Raw genomic sequence first — 21,679 nt, 5'->3', positions numbered from 1 at the left:
TGGGCCAGGCACATGGTGGCTCATGCATGTAATCCCAGCACTTTGCGAGGCCAAGGTGGGCAAATCAGTTGAGGAAAGGAGTTGTAGACAAGTTTGGCCAACATGGTAAAACCCCGTCTCTACTAAAAGTACAAAAACTAGCCACACCTGTAGTCCCAGCCACTGGGGAGGGTGAGACATGAGAATCGCTTGAACCTGGGAGATGGAGGTTGCAGTGAGCCAAGATCATGCCACTGCACTCCAGCCTGGGCAATAGAGTGAGACTCTGTCTCAAAAAATAAATAAATACATAAATAACCAAAACCAAAAACCGAAAACAGGTCTATTTTGGCTCACGTTTCTGCAGCCTGTACAAGAAGCATGGCACCAGCTTTTGTTCCTGGTGAGGTCTCAGGAAGCTTGTGATCATGGCTAAAAGTGGAGGCAGAGCTAGTGCATCACATGGCGAGAGAGGGGAAGACAGAAGGAACAAAATAGGTTGAGAGGAGGTGTGAAGCTCTTTTAAACAACCAGATCTCATGTGAACTACCAGAGCAAGAACTCCCATCACCAAAAGGACAGCATTAAGCCATTCATGAGGGATCTGCCCCCATAGTCCAAACACCTCCCACAAGGCCCCATCTCCAGTATTGGGGAATACATTTCCACGTGAGATTTGGAGAGGACAAACGTTGAAACTGTATCTAACTCATACAACTCAATAGCAAAAACATCAAACAACCAGATTTTTTAAAATGGGCAAATGACCGGAATAGACATTTTTCCAAAGAAGATATGCAAATGGCCAATGGGTATATGAAAAAGTGCTTAACATCACTAATCAGGGAAATGCAAATCAAAACCACAATGATATATGACCTCACACCTGTTAGGATGGCTGTTATCAAATAGTCAAAAGATAAATGTTGGCAGGGATGTGGAGAAAAGGAAAACTTCCATGTTGTTGGTGAGGATATAAATTGATACAGTCATTATGGACGATATTATGGAGTTTCCTTAAAAAATCCAAAAGAGAATTATACGATCTAGGAATTTCTGGATATATGTACAAAGGAAATGAAATCCTTGAAGCAGTCTTGAAGAGCTGTCTGCACTCCATGGTCACTGGAGCATTATTCCTAATAACCAAGGTATGAAAACAACGCAAGTGTCTATTGTAAGATGAATGGGTAAAGAAAACGTGAGATATCTATATATAGATATATATGTAACATGATTTGATATACATATGCATGGTATGCATATATTTATGTATATGTATATCTATATATATACACACACATATACCCAATGGAATAGTATTCGTCCCTTAAGAAGGAAATCCTTTCATTTGCCACAACATGGATGAACCTGGAGGGCATTCTGTTAAGTAAAATAACCAGACGTAGACAAACAACACTTCACGATCTCACGTATATGTGGAATCTAAAAATGTCAAACTCTTAGAAACAGAGTAGAAGGGTGGTTACTCAGGGCTGAGGGGTAGGAGAAATGGGGAGACTTTGCATACAAACTTTCAAAGTTATAAGATGAAGACATTCTAGAGATCTAATGTACAGCATGGTTACTAGAGTTGGTAATACTGTCTACTTGCAATGTATGAGGAGACTAGATCTTAGATATTCTCACTGCACATAGACACACACAAAGGTAACTGTGTGAGGTGATGGATATGTTTATTCTCTTGGTTGTAGTAATCATTTTACAATGCATATGCATATCTAAATATCATACTACATACTTTAAGTATCTACAATTTTTTTGGTCATTTATACCTCAATAAATCTGGGGGAAAAAAGAGCGACCTCTTCTGAATTCTAGATTTCATGCTTTTTGTCAGTTTGTGACCCCCAATTTGAGTGTGGTTGTGAGACCTTGATAAATAGCAATACATTAAATCATTTATTTAAAAACATCCTATTCTGAATAATATTCCATTCTTTGGATGTACCACAGTTTATTAATCCATAGAGGAATTTTAGATGCATATTACCAACTGAAAAAAAAAAAAAAACGGAAAGGACTACATATACTGTGTAACTCCAACTATATAACATTGAGGCAAAGGCAAAATTATGGAGGACAGTAAAAAGATCAGGTTGCCAGAGATTGGGGAAAGGCGTGGGAGAGGGACGGATGACTAGGCAGATCACAGAGGATTTTCAGGGCAGTGAAATTACTCCGTATGATACTACGATGGTGAATTCATGTCACTATGTGTTTACTCACACTCATACAGTGTACACTAAGAGTGGACCCTAATGTAAACTATTGACTTTGGGTAATGGTGATGTGTCAGTGTATGCTCATCAGTTATAACAAGCGTACTTCTCTGGTGGGGATTGTTGGTAATCGAGAAGGCTATGCACATGAGGGAGAAGGAGGTATATGGAACATCTCTGCATATCTCTCAATTTTGCTGTGTAACTAAAACTGCTCTAAAAAAAAACTTAAGTCTTAAAAGAATATATACTCTCTCTGATATTGTTTGTAACATGCTCTATAAATGTTAAGTATGTCTACTTGGCTGTTAATGTCAATTTTTTTTACATCCATACTGATTTTAATTTCACTTATTGCATTAATTACTGAGAAAGGAGCATTTATATATTAAAAAATAGAGTCTAAAGAGCAAAAAATAATAAAAAATCCTGCTTCAAAAGTGTATTGTTTGCTCTTCCCTGTGACTCCCCTCCATGTGAATTAATTGCCAAATCCACCAAATACTTCTTTCTGTTTTTTCTTTCTTTTTTTTTCTTTTCTTTTCTTTTTTTATTTATTTATTTTTTTTGAGACGTAGTCTCACTCTGTCACCCGGGCTGGCGTGCAGTGGCGTGATCTCAGCTTACTGCAATGTCAGCCTCCTGGGTACAAGCGATTCTCCTTGCCTCAGCCTCCTGAGTAGCTGGGATTACAGGTGCATGCCACCACGCCTGGCTAATTTTCGTAGTTTTTAGTAGAGACCAGGGTTTCACCATGTTCATCAGGCTGGTCTTGAACTCCTGACCTCGTGATCTGCCCTCCTCACCCTGCCAAAGTCCTGGGATTACAGACGTAAGCCACAGTGCCCAGCCCAAATGCTCCTTTAAGGCCCCAGCAGACCAATACAATCACATGCTCCCGGAATTTGACAGCTTGAAGTGTATAGCCTTACTAAACTGTTTATCTTATCTGTAGTGGTTGCTTTCCTCTAACCCTCAAGATCAGTTCACATAAATCAGTTATTTAAGAATTTGAGAAAAATATGCCTTTGCCTTAATGTGTTATATTGTATTCATCAAGATCCTGACTCATTTGTGACATTTGCTGTTAGAATGAAAACTAATTCCGACTTCGTTATCTTTATGTACATTTTATTTTTTGCCGCTCTCACCGTGAAGGTCATGGACAGTGTAATTGCGGACGATGTGACTGCAAAGCAGGCTGGTACGGGAAGAAGTGTGAGCACCCACAGTCCTGCGCTCTGTCGGCTGAGGAGAGCATCAGGAAGTGCCAGGGAAGCTCTGATCTGCCTTGCTCTGGGAGGGGTAAGTGAGGTCTCCTCAGGGCTTGCCACGGCCTCTCCATCACGGTTCAAATGAATTCAATGCACACACATCTTAATTTAAAAAACAGCTGAGATCCCTGAATGAGGGGCTATTAGTCCTTTTAGAACTAATAATAAATCCAATTTCCATGAATGAAAGTACACGGAGAAATATATTTCTCTTTCTCTCTACATATATCTTTCTCACACAGACACTCTCTCTCACTCACTGTCAGTCTACTTTAGCCTTAAGGTATGTTCAGTTTCAGTTCAGTTCAGTTCAATGTGACATCAAAAAAAGAAACAGTTTAGAGGTTTGCTTAAAGCTTTCTGAATGAGACCATCTAATTGTCCACTGACATTTATGAAACCCAGTAACATTATTTTGAGGACAGTGTTGGCTTTTGAAAATTCATTGTATAAACAAATAGCCATGAATAAGTTTTGTCATTTTAGAATGAAGGCATGTAGCCTCAGGTGTGTTCTTGGTATCAGATCAGTACAAATTGGAGAAGGACAAATTCATCTAGAAGAACACAGGTTCCATTCCTCTTGATTTATCAAAATAAGAAATGCAATTTCGCTTCTCACATGAGAATAGCGAAGTTAATATGAAGTATACTTTTGAAGAACTTGTAATTGACACTATTACCAATTTTGTTCAAGAAAGAGGAAACAGAGAGTTTCTTCACTTGAACATTAGATCAGAAATTTAATTTTGCCTTGCATTTTTCTTTCTTTTTAAATGTATTTTTAATAGGGATATAGTTAACATACCATAAAATTCACATACCACCCAGTGTTTTAATATATTAGCATAATTATGCAGTCATTACCACTGTCCAATTCCAAAAAAATATGTTTATCATCATAAAATACTCTGTTAGCCTATAGCAGCCACTCCCCATTCTCTTGTCCCAGAACCCCTAGAAACCACCAGTCGACTTTCTGTCTCTATGAACTTGTCTATTCTGAATATTCCATACAAATGGAATCATAAAATATGTGATCTTCTTGCATCTGGCTTTTTCTACTTAGCATAAGTGTTTGCAAGGTTTATCAAAGTTGTAGCATATGTCAGTCCTTCATTCCTCTATGGCTGAATAATATCCTGTCGTATGGATACACCACAGTTATTTAACCCTTCATCAGTTAATGGGCATTTGGACATGGGGTTTCTACTTTTTGGCCATTATGAGTAGTGCTGTTACAAACATTCCTGTGCAAGTTTTTGGGTGGACATGTCTTTTAATTTCTTTGGGGTCTGTATCTGTGAGTGGAATTGCTGGGTCTTAGAGTGACTCTGTTGTACCTTTTGAGGTACCGCAGGACCATCTTCAAAATGGCAGGTACCATTTTACATTCCACCAGCAGCGTGTGGAGTTTCCAGTTTCTCCACATCTTTGCCATTTCTTGGTATTGTCTGTCCTTTTGATTCTTTACAGTATTCTTTATAAAGAAAACTCCATAAAGTCTCTCAGATTGTTTGCTGCATAGGTATTTTCTCATATCCATTTCCCCCTCATGGTTGTAAGTAGAAGAATAGAGGAGTAGGATATGGGTATAATAATTTTTTTTAAATTTCAGAAGTATTTTTGACTAGCCCTGTATTTCACTAGTAACCCTGAACAGGAACCATTGTTCTATCTGCATTGTAATATTGTCATTATAGTGCTGCATAAACCATCATGCTTTTAAAGAAACAAAGATTAAAATTCATATCCCTCAGACTGCTGATTTACCAACACTTGTAATCTACAGCAAAAAATAATTTTACATTATTATTTTACATTTACAAAAAACTTTATCTATTGGGCCCAGCCATGTAAAAAAAAAAAAATGAACATAGGAAGGCTAACCAGTGTCTTTTAAAAAAATATCTGTGTATCTTTTCAAAAATGTATTATAATCCTCGGGACAATTCCATTTCAAATTGAAAACCTTGGGAGGGAAAGAAAATGACTTTATCTCAAAAACAGATTTTTGATCTTGAGGATACTTTTTCAGTTACATTTAAGTTAGAGAACTTTAGGTACAGTGATTTTTGCTGTTATCTTAAAGTGGTAAACACAGCAAAGGGAGGTCTGGTATCTTAAAACATTATTTAAGTTAAAGGGTTCACATTCAGTAAAATTATTTAAACTCCAAATGGTTATGTCGCTAGTAGAAGTAAACAGAACAGAAACCAATAGGGATATGCACTTCCATGTTAAAACAAAGAAAATGAACAAAATGTATACTTTTAACAAATGCTTTCATATTTTGAAGTTAAAAATGTCAAACCATATAATGGAAAAATAAGAAAAGCATACAAAATAGCTCTCAAACAGAGAAAATCACTGTAAGTATATAATTTTACCAATGGTTTTTTGTTTGTCTCTAAATTGTTTAATATGTAGAACAAGTAAAATAAAATTATTGGGGACTTAATAAACTCCACTAGGTTTTTCCTCAAACATGCATATTTCCTGCCTTTCTCGAGATTCACTGACTTATTTAGCTACCATTTTTAAGCAATAGAGTATGTTTAAACTTTATTTTATTAAAAAGGTATTGAATAAATGTATAGAATTATGGTTTTTAAAATTATTTATAATTCATTTTAGCCTCTGGAAGTACTTTAAAGCTAAATAAGTTTATCAGTTGCCTTACACGAGCAAAGTGATTTCGCAGGAAATCATGACACTACGTAAGATTTTTGAAAATGAAAACCAAGAAGTTACGCTGGCCATTTGAGTGCTTTTGGTCAAGGTCAGGTACCCTTTCTTTCTCATAGTGCTACATCTGCAAACTCATTGGCACTGGATGTTTTGAGGCAAATGACTAGTGTGAAAACTTTTAAAGAGTTCATTTTGCAATTTATGAATGAAAACTGCAGCTGTGGTTACATGAGGTAGGAAAGCAATTATAAGACCCATCAGTTTCTCAAGCCTGAGAGCCTCATTAGCTCATGAGATGGAAAAAAGCAATCCTAGTAGAATAGTTCGTCAGGGACCAGGTGAAGGCATTTACATATACATTATATGTCTATAATATATATTTTATTTTATATATAAATTTTGTATATATTATATATATTTTTAATATTTTATATATATCTGATATATTTATATATTTTTATATATAAATATCAGGTGAATGTATTTACATATATTATATATCTATAATATATATTATATTATATATATATAAATTTTGTATATTTTATATATATCTGATATATATAAAATATATCAGAAATTAAGTTAAATTATTTGTTTCTGTTGGTGGTGACTAAGTGTGATCATTTGTCTTGAAGGTAGAATAACTTATATGATATCTTGCATTCTGTGTCCTGTGATTCCTTGATTTCTATACCATATTGGCTGTAGATATATTTTCATGTAATGAGATTTATCTCATATAGCCAATATAGATATAAAGACACTCGTCCTAATTTTGGTTCCTGGGAGTAAAGGTGGGAAAACACTTTATCTAGTCTTCTAGTGTTCTGCTCAAAAATATAATGGCTTATGATAGGCTAAACATTAGTTTTACATTCTTGCTGATTTAAGAATACATCTTTATTATTATCGATGTTCTCCTGAGCATGAATTTGACTTTGGCTTAAAAAAAATAAGTGAGTAAAATTAATTTGCATCACATCTGAGCAGAAGCTATAAGAGACAGTGAAAAATCTGCCATTCTTTCTCAGGCATGAGGATTTGCAGTGCTTGAGACAGTCTCTGACCCGTTAGCCTGGGTCTCTGAATGAGGATGGGAAATCAATGAGAAATCTCTGTTGATCCACCAAGGTTCTATGATGTGAGTGAGAAAGAAACTCCTGTTGTTTTAAACAAGTGAGATTTTGGAGGGAGGTGTTATTGCAGGAGAACTCCTGAATGATAATTGGTTCCCCATATAAAATGTAGGGAATATGGTTAAGCCAAGGTAAACAAACACAACAAAAATCATACTTATATAATTTATATTTTATATTATATACATAATTTATAAATGCCATAATTTATATTCTTGGAGCAGGATTCATGTTCACATCTCTTAGTATTAATTCTTGGATATGTAATACATAGGTCTAAAAAACATGCATATATTTTATAAGTGATGTATTTATGCTGTTCTATCAACAGCATTTATGTGCACTTAGTCAACAGGTAAAATGAGAACCTTGAATAATACATTTTAAAAAATTTCCTAAAAACACAATGAGGTAGGAAGACATATAATTATTATTCTTTTTGCAGAAAAAGAAATTAGATATCTGAACAGTTTGCCATTTTACATAATTCCAGTGGTGCAAATTTTAAAAAAATTAATACATGTTCTCTGACTCCAAGGTTGTTGTTTTGGATAACTTACAGGTTCTTGTTACATGCCAATTTATTGGACAATAGATATTAAACATATTTCCTGTTACACATATAATTCTGCAGAGTCATTGAAATGGCTGCATAATATTCCATTATATGGTTGTAGCAAAATAATTCAATCAATCCTCTTTTTATTAGATATCTATATGTTCTCTTATTCAAGTTCTAAATGCCATAATTTATATTCTTGCAGCAGGATTCATGTACAAATCTCTTAGTATTAATTATTGGATATGGAATACATAGGTTTTAAATGAAAAACAGTAAGAAATATTTTGAAGAAAAAAAGTCCGATTTATAATCTCTAAAACAGATTATACAGGTATGCTCTCCCGCCGGGGCATAGGAAAAGTCTTCTTCACCCACTAGTAGTGACAATTTAAATAATCTGCTAGCTCTTCTCAGTGTATTTTGCTGTTGGTGTTACAAACTTTTGCCATTTATCAAACTTCTTTCATTGACTTCTATAATCATAAAAACGAATGATTTATCTGCAGGCATTATTATTCAGAGGCTTGTGTTTTCAGTATTTGCCTTCTTTGATCATCATTTGTCCTTGTGTCTAAGTCATCCTTTTGTTTGATACTGCAATCCCATGTGCTTTTCTTATCTGTCCGGTTTGCCCTTTGGTTTTCTTTTATCAGACTTGTTCTAAGAGGTATTGCTTATGTTTTAGTTCCTTAAACACGTAACCATACACCCCCATAAGGGAAGGTTTGAAATGGAGAAAGAATGATAGATGGAGGCTAATTATTTAATATTGTAACTTCTAGAAAATAGAAACCATGTCCTCATTTTTATCAATTAGCATGCTTTAATTAATGAATTAAGAATTGTTTCAAATCCCTTACCTAGGAACATACTTTCAAAGAATAATAGCATGCCAAATTCTCACCATCTGGATATTTTTCAATGACGTCACAATTTATCTTTCCCTTTTATTGGCAAAGCCCATCTTTAATTTCCTGTTTTATTTTTCAAAGAAGTTTTCATGATACATGTTTTCTTTCCTTTTTTTTTTTTTTTAACCTGTGTGTTTTTTACTCTTTGTAGTTTTGGACAGTTGAATCATTACCTTTCTTATCCATGTTTACAGAGAGGTTATTTATTTGGAACAAAGAGAAAGTTTAAAAAAATGGGAAGTCCTTCAAACATTTTCAATTAAGCAGCATACCGTATATAGTGATTCTGATTATATTTTAAAATCCTTTGTGGCCTAATTAACCATCTTATCGTGAGTTAACTGCTGCAGGAAATGTGCTGAGTGTTTAGGTGACAAGGGAACCCCAATGTGTTCTTCCAGTAGTACTTTGAGAAAGCAAGTGGGGTTCAGATTTACTCCATTCTGAGCTTTCTGTTAGATTGATTCATTATTTCTGCCAGCACTAGAGGACCCTGGAGTAGTCATGCACTGAATTATGCCATTTGAAACCTAGTTTTTATAAACTGTAGCCAAAGATGATAAATAAATGACCCTGTAAAATTAACTTATTTACTATTTCTTATCCAAGAGGAATGGTTGTGCTTTTAGTGTGCATCAAATGAGGAGAAATATAAATGAATTGGTGAATTGTTTCAGAAGGAAAGGCCTGGACTTTGTCTTGTTATGGACATTGAATGACAAGAATAAGCCTGCATACCACCAGGGAGTCTTCCATGCACCTTTGAGCATGCTCTGAACTGATAATGCCCACTATTATGGCTTGTATATGCTCTATTACCATGCAATAGCCCACAATAGTAATATTATATGTAGAAATAAAAGAGCAAGTTCATCATTTGCTTTCTTTGTACTCATTATGATATCTTAAACTGTATATGCCTCCTACATTTCAGAGCACCTCAGGAATGTAATTGTTATTTATTAAGAGGTTATTAAGGATAGTACTGATATGAGAAGACTGGGGTCGAGGGAGAATTAACTAGGGCGCTTCTGGTATCCTTTAATCTATCTTTATGGTGCACTTGGATTTCTCTGTGTTGGGACATTGTGTATTCTCATAGAGACAGCCAAAGGTGCAGGTGCTCAGAGTAGTCGTCTACTTGAAGGTCCTAGTGAAATCCAATATTAAATCTCTCAGTCATATGATGAAGCAGCATTTACTAAACTAATGACATAATCTGCATATGTGAAAGGAAATTATTAAAGGGAATGGAAAAGAGCCTTGTTAAATAGAAGAGATAACCTCATGCAAGTTGATTTTTCAGGGACTCCCCTTTGCAGTGGGTGTTTATGTTCCCTATTTCTCCTCTTGTGTTTGATCTTGCCTTTCATCTTGCTATTTTTATATTCAGCAGAACAGAGAGAAAAGAAGAATCCAGAAGCTGAATTTAATAGTTTTGTTTATTTTTAAGAGATGGTAGAAAAATAATGCAGTGGAAAATAAGAAACATAATATTTTTTAATTAACTGAGGTTTTTCTAACTAATAGTCCCGAAAACTGTATTACTACCAAGTAAGAGAGAGTATTTTTTTCCTGTTCTAAATAAACAATCTTTATCTACGGCAACAGAACAGTTTGTATTAAAGATAGGAATTGATCCAAATAAATAGACAAGTTTCATTACATTTTACATTATTTTTATGCTGTAAGTTGAAAACCAGTGAAATTCTTTGGCTAAGATAACTTCCTAGTAAAGACTGCAACCAATATTGTCAAAATCTATTTGAAATGAAAATAGAAAATTGGACTTGAATTTAATTCCAATTTCTCTAAGCAAGCTTAAAATACATGTGTGACAGCTAGGAAAGTTTTGTTACTATGAGTATATATTTATTTCTATTAAAACACTAAAATTACAGTGCAGATTATAGTGAAGAGCTTTAGCAGTTATTTACCTGATTTCATTCAATGTAAACAGGCAAACCAGATACTTTTATGGGAAACAATTTGCTCTGGTTATCAGCCATAATCTTCATAGAATCAGCCTCAGCAGATGTTCTTTCTAATAGAAAACCAGTGAGGCAGAGTGTTATCCCTTTGTGTAGCCTGTAGAGTCACATAGCTGATCAGAACCTGTGATGCCCCTCTTAGGATACACAAAAATTAATAGGGCTGGTCATTGTGCTATGGTTGCAAAATGAATACAGATACTCTATACTCACAGCATACAGACAACATGTACATTGTATTTTCATAAATGATGTTGCTTATCATAGTTAATCCATCTAATATTTATCGATCTTACCACCGTGTATCTCTGGGCTAAGCTAGTGGTCAGAAAACTAGGGCTAGGCCTGCATTCTCCTTTTGTAAATAAAGTCTTATTAGATCATTGCCATGCTCATTTGTTTACATATAGCTACTTTCTTGCTGTAATGGCAAAGTTGAGTAGTGGCCACAGAGAGCACATGGCCCACAAAGCCTGAAATATTTATCATCTAGCCCCTTACAGAAAAAGCCTGCTACCCCTGAGCTAAGCATTTGTGATAATTGTGACAAATATGTTGGGAGAAGGGATTGAGTGTCTTGAGAATCAGAGGAAGATGATATTTGCCCAATTTGGGTGCAAATATGGCTTCATGAAATGAGTGAACCTAGTGGGTGGCTGCAGAGATGAGTAGTAGCATTAGCCAGATAATAATTTAGAAAAAATACAAAAAAACAAAACAAAAGAAAAAACGACATCCCAGGTAGGAGGAACAGCAGGGGCAGAAACTCTGAGTTATGATGGGAATAACGTGTAAAGAACAGGAAGCATACTTGTGATGATTTAGAAAAAATAAGAAAATGGTGGGGACAGCCTGGGGTGAAATATGTCTCTCCCCAGCTACCTAACTTCTTCTTGCGTGATTGACAGGTTTCAGACAGAAAAAGCCACTTCTCTGCAGAGCTCTCTATGTCATAATTGTCTTATGAGGTTAATTGTTAGTAAAATGATGTCATGGAAATGCCAGGTTAACGTTGTTTCATGCCCATCCATTGGGTCGTTGCTAAAATGCCAAGTTTTATGTAACTGAATGTACTGAGATTCAAATTTTTCCATGAACAAGACAAATACTTTAGCATCCTTTCATGTGCCCTTCTGTACCTTGTATCATGTTTACTTAACTACTGACAGAAGATGAGAAAACAAGCACAAATCCAAAATTGTTTTATTCCGAGGCATTCATATCAGCAAAGTATTAAAATGACAACTGTCAGCAGTCAAATTTGTATTTTGAGAATGAGATTGCTATTATCTAACTATTGGGTATGTATATAGATGCCTACATGTTTAAAATGGCAAAGGGACATGTTGCAGCAGTTAGTTGAACAGTAAACTACTGGGATAGAGGTGAGTAGACCCTGAGTTAGTCAGGGTTCAGTCACTACCCAGCTGTGTGACCCAGCAAGGCATATACTGAACTGGAAGCAAAAACCCTTCTCGGTGACCTTGAAATTACTCCATAAGCTTGCATTGCCTCCCTTTCACCTCTCTTTGCAATAAGTGAATTTGACACTGTGTTCTGATTCATCTGGACCCCTAAATTTTATATCTACTCAATGGACACCACGCCTGTCATTTCTGACTCACCTTCATAGCAGACTTTGTATCTGGTTTTGCATAGCTAACTAGACAGACTAAGATCTGACTATGTCTCATGAGAACCATGTGACTAACCCATCATTCTTTCAGACTCTGCTTTCTACCAAGAATCTGCTTGAGATTCAAACTAATATATTCTTCAGTTATGACATTCTTTCCTTTGGAATATAATGATTTAAGATGGATGAGATTTTGGTTCTCCATAAATATTTATTTTTCATGTGTTGCCTACTATTTGGATAAAGGCAAAAAGGCAGGATTCTTTGGCTTCCTATTTAAGTTTATAAATAATTTTGGTCTCTTCGATGCTCAAAATATTCTTGCTATGTGGATATTGGTAAATAATGCCAAATGGCCTGGCATTGTACAGTTGTAAGCTGCTTAAGATTTGGATAGTCTCTAGGGTGAAACAGCAAATATTTTGAGGTCATGTGTAAAGTCCTTTATAAGGACGTTAACTCTTTTGCCAAGATTTCTTTCTGGAGCCCTGTATCGTATAATAGTTAACTAAAGGAAGTTAAAAGGAATGTGAAAAAAAAAAAAAGAGAAAATATGGAGTATGTAGTGCCTGGTAAAGTCTCTCCTTCTGCTTCCTTTAATTTGCTGGAAGTCTGGGTATGGTTAATGATACTGTTGAATTATAGTTGCAATGGTGAGAGAGAATTGTAAAACTCACCCTCTCAAGTATAGTGTAATATAATTATTTTTAAAAGGTGGTAGCAAAATCCAGGTGACATAATACATATAATATATGCTTGAATCTAGATACATTCTGGATAACCCTACGTAGAGAGGAAAACCCAGAGGGATGGCAGTTTTTAGGTTAGACTTCTTAGGAAATAAGATTTTGGATGTGTTAGGAGGCCTGGAGTCTTGTGACCACACAAGGGTATGACAGGGTGAGCACATACTGACACTATTCACCCCTGCTCATCAGTTCATCAGTGATACTCCCCTCTTCACTGGCATGGTCCCTGGAAACACTCCTAACAGGCATCAGTTTCCTGTTTGGGTGGAAAGATACACATGCTGCCCATGCCATGCCTTCCCTCAGCATCTGTAGCTTATCAAAGCAGCCAGGCACTGACTGTGCGGGCATGTGCGCTGAGGGGGCAGGGATGGAAGAGATGGCCACGTGGTTGCGTGACATCCTCATAGAGCTGATGTCTCACACCATATATTCTCTGTGCGACTCTGTAGAGTTTTGTTTTTTTTTTTTTTTTTTTTTTTTTTTTTTGAGACGGAGTCTCGCTCTGTCACCCAAGCTGGAGTGCACTGGCCAGATCTCAGCTCACTGCAAGCTTCGCCTCCCGGGTTCATGCCATTCTCCTGCTTCAGCCTCCCGAGTAGCTGGGACTACAGGCGCCCGCCACCTCGCCCGGCTAGTTTTTTGTATTTTTTAGTAGAGATGGGGTTTCACCGTGTTAGCCAGGATGGTCTCGATCTCCTGACCTTGTGATCCGCCCGTCTCGGCCTCCCAAAGTGCTGGGATTACAGGCTTGAGCCACCGCGCCCGGCCGAGTTTTGTATTTTTTTAAAAAACTTTTTGGGCCCTTAATTTTGTTATCTGTAAAAATGGCATTATAACAATTGCTGTTTTCTTTCAAATATTGTGAGAGACACTTGAAATAGTATATACGAAACTTCTTTGTTAACTTTAAACTAATACACAATTGTAAGGACTTACAAGGGATTTAAGTAGACAGCATACAAATGACCTTCGGGGCATACAATTTAATAGAGAAAACAAGGTCAACATTCATTCCTTCATTCACTCACCCAGTCAACATATATTTACCAGGGCCCTCCTGTGTTCCCAGAACCATTCTCAGTGCTGAGAAAAAAGAGACAAGGCAACTGATGTCATAGAGTTTGGGAAAATAAGTTAAACCAGAAAACAAGTAATTTCGGATAGCTCTCATATTTTCTTGAGAAGGGAAATCAAGAGAATGTGAGAGCGTGGCCAAGATGAAGTCTGGGGGTGCTGTAAGTACGGTGGGCAGGGACCTCTCCCAGGAAGTCATATTTGGCCAGATTGGAATATTGAAAGTGGGCCGAATGACAACTCAGGGAAGATGGCAGAGGAAACAGGAAAACAATTTCAGATTCAAGGGATAAAGTTTTCCAGAAGGAGATGTAAGTCAGGTGAGCTTCATCCTTAAAAAATTCATGGAGGAGATGAGAGCACTTGGAGAGCTTGCAGAAGTATTTTTAAAATACCGGTGCTGAGTTCCCACCTGATTTAATTTGTCTGTGAGATGGCCTGGGCGTCCAGGATTTTAAAAGCTCCCTGGGTGATTCTGCTGGGCAGCCACATGAAGACTCACCACTCTGTAGGGTTGTATAACAGGCACGGTCCTGCAGCAGGATGGACACTTTAGTTTTTGCCCTACTTCCCCCTGTGCAAACAGGGCTTTAGGGAGGGCTTAGAAGTTGCACAAAACCTATTGCTCTGTGGTGTCCTTTCCCAAAGCTTTGTTGAATGGGGATAGGAGGGAAAGGAATGAGTCAGCGGAAAGAGGGGTGGGTGTGTGGGGTAGGGTTATAGAGAGGAATAGAGAGAAGAGATCTTGAACAATGAACCACCTTAGGCATGTTTGAATACCATCAGCATACAGGACAATGACTATTTGTTCTGTATGAAAGATAATTAACTGAATAGATAGAATTGTCAAAGAGTCCAGGAAAGGGGCTTTGTCAGAAATGCATTTTGGGTTTTCACCATAGATAATTTCTGCTTTGAAAAATAATATGGAGGAATGTATTTAGCTACTCTTTTTCCTAGAATAGCCATGGTGATATTTAATAGTAAAATATTATTTAGTTCTGTTACCACAAGAGGACTAATCGTTTTCCATGTTGTCTTTTTTCCCATGCATATTATCTTATGTGTTGAGGAGAGGCATTCCTCAGGATTCTATTTTCCTTGTTAATGAAACTAAGAATTTTGTGGATGAGTCTGAATAGGTGCAGTTTGAGGACATTTTCCATTATTTGATCAAAGAACTGACCAGCGGATCCATATCAGCTCCCTGCGATCTGTTCACACAGCCCAGCCTTCCTGCTTGGTCCACTGCTAAGCTGGCTCCTTGTCTGCTTTCTCCCCAGGTTTTTGGTTGGGCTTTCGCAGTTACGGTGAGAGGTGACACTTCCGAGAATATGAGGTGCATGCTCAGGGGAGCAATGAGCCAATGCTAGGTTAGCAGTAAAACCATTGCACGTTGTCCAGAGAGAGGTTCCTCAGGACCAATGCTAGGAAATAGCCCAGAGAAGGTTAGGCTGTCCTTAGATGCTCCCCAGAAGCCCTTCATTTGCACAGTGCTTCTTTGAAGAACCCGATTTTGAAACACCCTTTCCCCCTTAGCTGCAGGTGACCCCTTGGGATTCATACTGGAGGTATACCCCACTCCTGCCCTCAGGTCAGATTCCTAGGGCTGCAAAAGCACATGACCACATATTTGATGACTGAAAACAACAGAAATTTATTCTCACAGTTCTGGAAATCAGAAATTTGAAATCGAAAAATGTCAGGTTCCCTCCCAAGGATCTAGGAGAGAATCCTTCTTTGCCGTTTCCACCTTCTGGTGGCTTTTGGCATTCCTTGGCTTGTGACAGCATCGCTCCCTTCTCTACCTCTCTCTTCCGAGACAGCTTTCAGAGAGGCTGTCTCTCTGTGTGTCCAAGCTTCCTTCTCCTTTCTCCCATAAGCACAATTGGGCCCACCCTAAATCCAGGATGATTCAGCTCTAGTCTTTAATTATCTTTGCAAAGACTCTATTTCCAAATAAGGTGACACCCTGGGGTCCTAGGTGGACATGAATTTTGAGGAACGCTATTCAACTGATTATAGGGGAAATCAAGCCTGCTTCCACCAGAGATACTTATTCAGAAAATAAATGTCTTATCCACCATATACTACTTTATTTGCTGATTTGTGCACATTACTTTGGTCTGAATGTTTGTGCCCTTCTTAAAAATTACGTGTTGAAACCTAGCCCCAAAGTCGATGATATTAGAAGGTGGGGTGTTTGGGAGGTGATTAGGTCATGAGGGTGGGGTCCTCGTGAAAGGGAATGGTCCTGTTACAAAAGAGACCCCGAAGTGTGGTAGGGCATGTCTGTAGTCCCAGCTACTCAGGAGGCTGAGGTGGGAGGATTTCTTGAGCCCAAGAGTTTCAGGCTGCAGTGAGCCATGATGGGACCCCTGTACTTCAGCCGGGGTGACAGAGACCATGTCTCTAAAAGTAATTATAATAATAAAACGAAATAAATAAATAACAAACGAGACCCCAGAAAGCGAGCTTGACAATTCCACCATGTGAGGACACAGAAGGTGCCATCTATGTGTAGGAAGCAGACTCTCGCTCGACACTGAATCTTCCGGTGCCTTGATCTTGGGCTTCCCAGACTCCAGGACTGAAAAGCTTGATATCTGTTGTTTATGAACTACTCATCTATGGTATATTTGATAGCAGCTCGAATGGAAAGAGACAGGTATCAAAGTTCAATTAGATATAGCATAAAAAAGAAAGAGAAAAGCATAAATCATTACAGTAGAATGTAGTCAGTGCTGTGATGGAGATATTTGAGGCGATCTCTGCCTGCAAAATTGAGAGGGTGAGGGAAGTCTTGAATGATCAGAAGTTTGCTCCTGGAGAAATGGGGAAGAATATGTCCAAGACAGGAAATCCCATTACGAAGCACAGAAAGATGAAAGGATATGATAAGTTCAGGTAATTGTTTCATCCAGCTTACGTATATCCGAGGTAGGATTGGAGTCTTTATTTGTAAATAGATCTCCAGTGTGAATATGAAGTATTTGGGGATAAATTCTGGGGGGATAAATCTGTTTCATAAAACTTTCCTTTTGTGGTTCTCAGTTGCTCAGAACCCTGAGATCTGCTTTCTGCCATCATAGCTAGTTTTCTTTCATTTTCTTTTTATAATTGTTTATTTTTTTGAAATTGAGTCTCACTGTTACCCAGGCTGGAGTGCAGTGGCGCTATCTCAGCTCACTGCAGCCTCCGCCTCCCAGGTTGAAGCGATTCTCCTGCCTTAGCCTCCTAAGTAGCTAGGATTACAGGCATGCACCACCATGCTCAGCTAATTTTTATATATTTTTAGCAGAGATGGAGTTTCACCATGTTGGCCAGGCTGTTCTCAAACTCCTGACTTCAAGTGATCCACGCACCTCGGCCTCCCAAAGTGCTGGGATTACAGGCATGCGCCACTGCATGCCGCCCATAGCTAGTTTTCTGAGAGCTACTCTCTGATGTGCTTCCTTGGCCAGAATAATATGCATTGTAATGAGGGATTTGGGGAATCCCATATCTAGGGACTCTTAGCCTGGAATTCATGCAACCCAGAGGATGGTTGGGTATCAAACCATGAGAACTCCTTAAAATGGCACAAATATATTGTGTTTGCCTTTTAATATTTTTGTGCAGAAAGAGTCCATAGCTTCTTTGGCCGGATTATAAAAGGGCTCCATAATATCAACAGAGGTGGCAGTGATTTAGACATCTCTGCATAAAATCAAACAAAGACTTTTAGCTGTCACAATGGATTATTAAGGGATATATTTTGAGCTACATACACTTTAACTAGGTACTGTATTGTTTACTAAGTAAATTAGTATATTATCCAAAAGGTAGTCAAACATAGAAGTACTGGTGATATCCAGTTTTATTTATAGTTTTTGATTCTGCTTTAAAAAATATTTGAATCAAAAGGTAGACCAAGCCCCAAATTATTTTACTGTAAGTCATAAGAATTTGTCACTGAAGTTTCGTTTTAGAATAATTGGTAACAACCAAAAGTTCAAGCAGAGAAAATAACTCCTCTCCTGTTTTACTCTCATAAGAGAGTGACTTTTGTTCTATAATTCCTCAGGTTTTAGTGTGTATCCATGAGAAGGATCTCCATTCTGATTAATAAATGTGTAAGCACTGGATGCTCATATGAGTATAACCTGGCATTCTAGAAATAATAGGAATGCAGAAACAAGAAGAGAAATAATTTTAATTTCTATGCTAATTGAGATTCATTTGAAAGGGTTTTAAGCAGACACATCTCATTATGTAAAAATAGTCTTTTATTAAAAATATAGAAATTTAATAAAACATAAAATTGGTGTTTTGCAATTCCTACATGACTCTAACCTAATATTTAGCCAGTTTATAGATTGGCTAAATCAACCTTCAGCCATATTATTATTGTTTTAACTTTGGCTAATGAATATCCATATGAATCTTGTGAATATGTGGGATATGGCTAAGTTGTCAAAGACAATTTCAGTGTGGCAGAGCACCCAGAACCTGAGGAGACAATGGTGAATATATATTAATGGATCATGAAGCAGCAGTAACAGTGGTTTGTTGATATTGAATGATCCAGGGCCTACCTCCTGGGCTTAGAACTATTTTTTCACTATATATTCATTTACTTAATCATTCACTCAATGTGATTAGTTACATTGGCAATATAAGATGACTAGAGAATCTTCCTAGTATTCACTTTAATGAAATAATTTGGGTTGCTGCTATTTACCTCTCTCCATATGCTGCTTATAGATTCTGGTTGATTCCATGGACTTTGTTTCTATGCTATTAACTAGCTACATGGGGGGAAATTATGTTTAGTGAGAATATTTGCTATTTATTTGTTCAACATAGGCAATAGATTAGGAAACTGTTCAAGAGACTGTGGTTGATGCCTACTATAGATCAAAGACTTAGCGACAAAAAGCTATGGTGTTGCCGGTACCAGATCACACTTAGCAGTGATCTCCAGTTTGTGACATATAGAGTAGTTCTTTGTTTTCTATGTCCTGAAAGAATTCTAGCTTTCTTTATTATGTTTTAAAATCCCTTGTCATTAATTACAGTGCTGAGCATATAAGAAAACTATATAGCATCTATTTTAATTAAAAGACCTTAGATGAAAGTGGCAGAATCCCAATTCAAACAACCAGAAACAAACAAATGATTTATGTGCTTACAAACCAAAAAGGACAGGGGTACAGATGACCTTGAGGAAGAATGGTAAAGGGACTTAGACAACCTTACACGGCCTCTCTCACTCTTTCACTTTGTCTATCACACCTACACCCATGTACACATACATGCACATGGATTTACACAGCAGCCTCCAACACACACATTTCTGCTTTTATCAGCCCTTTAATCTGAATCTTGTCTATTGCAGATGGATTTTTCTCCAAACAGGAGAAACATGGATTTTAGCATCATCTAAGGTTATAGTTTTACTATGCTCTGACCAAGAAAGATTATAGACCTTTCCTTAGCAGTTTAAGGGAGAAAAACAATTCAGGGGAAAAACTCGGATTGACTTTGCTTGGATGAAATGGTCAAGTTTGAACCAATTACTGATGATAGAGGGATGACAGTGTTCTAAACTTGGGTCACCACTGGGGGCAGGTGGGAATTGGGGGAATGAGATGTGAGACTGTAAGACTTTAAGGAGTCCTCCTGAGCAGACCACAGTTTTCAGTAGATACAACTGCATTGAGGTTGATACTGATCTTGAGTATCATTGATTATGTGCACAACCTTCTTAGTGTAACAAAGATGATACATAGCTTATTTTCAGACTTATAACCAAATGACAGCATGACGGGACAAAAGAATTCATTGATGATTATGGTAGATAGAAGATGGCCTCCATCAAAGACACCCCTGTAATCCCTTGAATCTGTGAATATGTTAGATTACATGGCAAAGGATACTTATGATTGCTAATCAAAAGATTATACTGGATCATCTGGGTGCGCCCAATACAATCACAAGGGCCCTTACAAGTGGACACGGGAACGAAAGAGTCAGAATCAAGTGATTCAACATGAGAAGGACTCAACCTACCACTACTACCTTTGAAGATGGAGAAAGGGGGCCAAGAGCCAAGGAATGCAGCCTGTCTCTAGAAGCTTGAAAAGGCCAGGAAAGAGATCCTAAAGCCTCCAGAAAGGATGTAGTCTTGATGACACCTTGATTTAAGCACAGCAAAACCGTTTTAGACTTCTGATCTCCAGAACTGTAAGATAATAAACGCATATTGTTTTTAGGCATAAAGTTTGTGGTAATTTGTTATTGTGGGACCAGGAAATGAATACAGTGCTCTTTGGACATATTCTTTGGCTTAGTCAACAGAATATACATCAGAAGCTATTTCTGAATTATGTATTCCCATGTATTTTGAAAAGCTTTTCTACAAAAAAATCTGAAAAAGGATAACATATAAAAGATTATTTTCTTTACTGAGTATTTCAACTATAGGCGTAAACATAGATCACTTGATATATGATTTTCTTCTTGGCTTTTTTCTTGCTTTGTCTTAAAATGAAACCAGTTCTCTTATAACTAGTTTTAAAGCACAACTTTATAGCTTACCTGTTTCACCTATTTGAAATCTTACAATTTATTCCATGTTGTAGTATAATCTTGGTACATTGTTTTTAATGATTATACATTATATTAAGATATTTTGACCAAGCATAATATGCATTATATTCTGTCATTTAATCAATTATTCTATTTAAATAGTCCATGAACATAATTATAATATTTTAATATTATGATCTAAATTGTTTTACTAATTTTACATTGTAATTCTACATTGCAATTTGGGATGCATGTCTTTGTCTAACATAGATAAATAGATTAATATTTTGCAGGGTTTACATTTTGGGAGTCCTTTTTAATAAAATGAATTCAAAATCAAAAGTACAAAGTTAAGGTGAATACTAACTTAGGATGAAAAGGCAATCAACACAAATTACATTTTTATATCAGACAAATACCATAAACCTCACGAGATCTAGAATATGGAGATGTAATTATAATCTTACACATCTGTTGTAGGTGGCTCTGCGTACTTCAAAGCTTGTTCCTTCTCAACTTCCTAAATGTGGGCGGTGCAGTAGAGGATGCATACGATTTTATTACTTGATCTCTGGTCTTAAATTGTCATGACCCAAGAGGTCTACAGCACTATTTCTAGAAGGCATTTCTATACCCTGAAAAACCACAGAAGTGATGGTACCCCACTAATCTCAAAATGAATGTGTACTCAACTCACCTTCTCTTTGGCTGAATCTCAGAAGTACCTGGAGTCATTCCAGAGCCACTGGACATGAGAGGAAATGTGGCTGAGTCAAAGTTGGAATAGAAGGAGAGTCGGTTATCTTAATTCACTGAAAATTTCTTATTTTGGAAAAATTTAAAACATGTATGCCA

General features: G+C 37.0%; 1 protein-coding gene across 2 annotated transcripts in view; it reads left to right on the top strand.

The window, feature by feature from the left end:
• ITGBL1 (integrin subunit beta like 1) overlaps positions 1–21,679 on the top strand; it is a 257,157-nt gene that overhangs the window by 140,614 nt on the left and 94,864 nt on the right. For both annotated transcript variants that reach the window (XM_010354451.2, XM_010354450.2), the window contains exon 7: positions 3,381–3,527. In XM_010354451.2, coding sequence (XP_010352753.1) covers positions 3,381–3,527 — 147 coding nt within the window. The remainder of the gene's footprint in view (positions 1–3,380; positions 3,528–21,679) is intronic.

The sequence above is a fragment of the Rhinopithecus roxellana genome, chromosome 18 (assembly GCF_007565055.1).
Source record: "Rhinopithecus roxellana isolate Shanxi Qingling chromosome 18, ASM756505v1, whole genome shotgun sequence".
In the NCBI taxonomy this organism is placed as follows: domain Eukaryota; kingdom Metazoa; phylum Chordata; class Mammalia; order Primates; family Cercopithecidae; genus Rhinopithecus; species Rhinopithecus roxellana.
The sequence above is the reverse complement of the archived record's forward strand: the minus strand, read 5'-3'. Positions and strand labels throughout refer to the sequence as shown.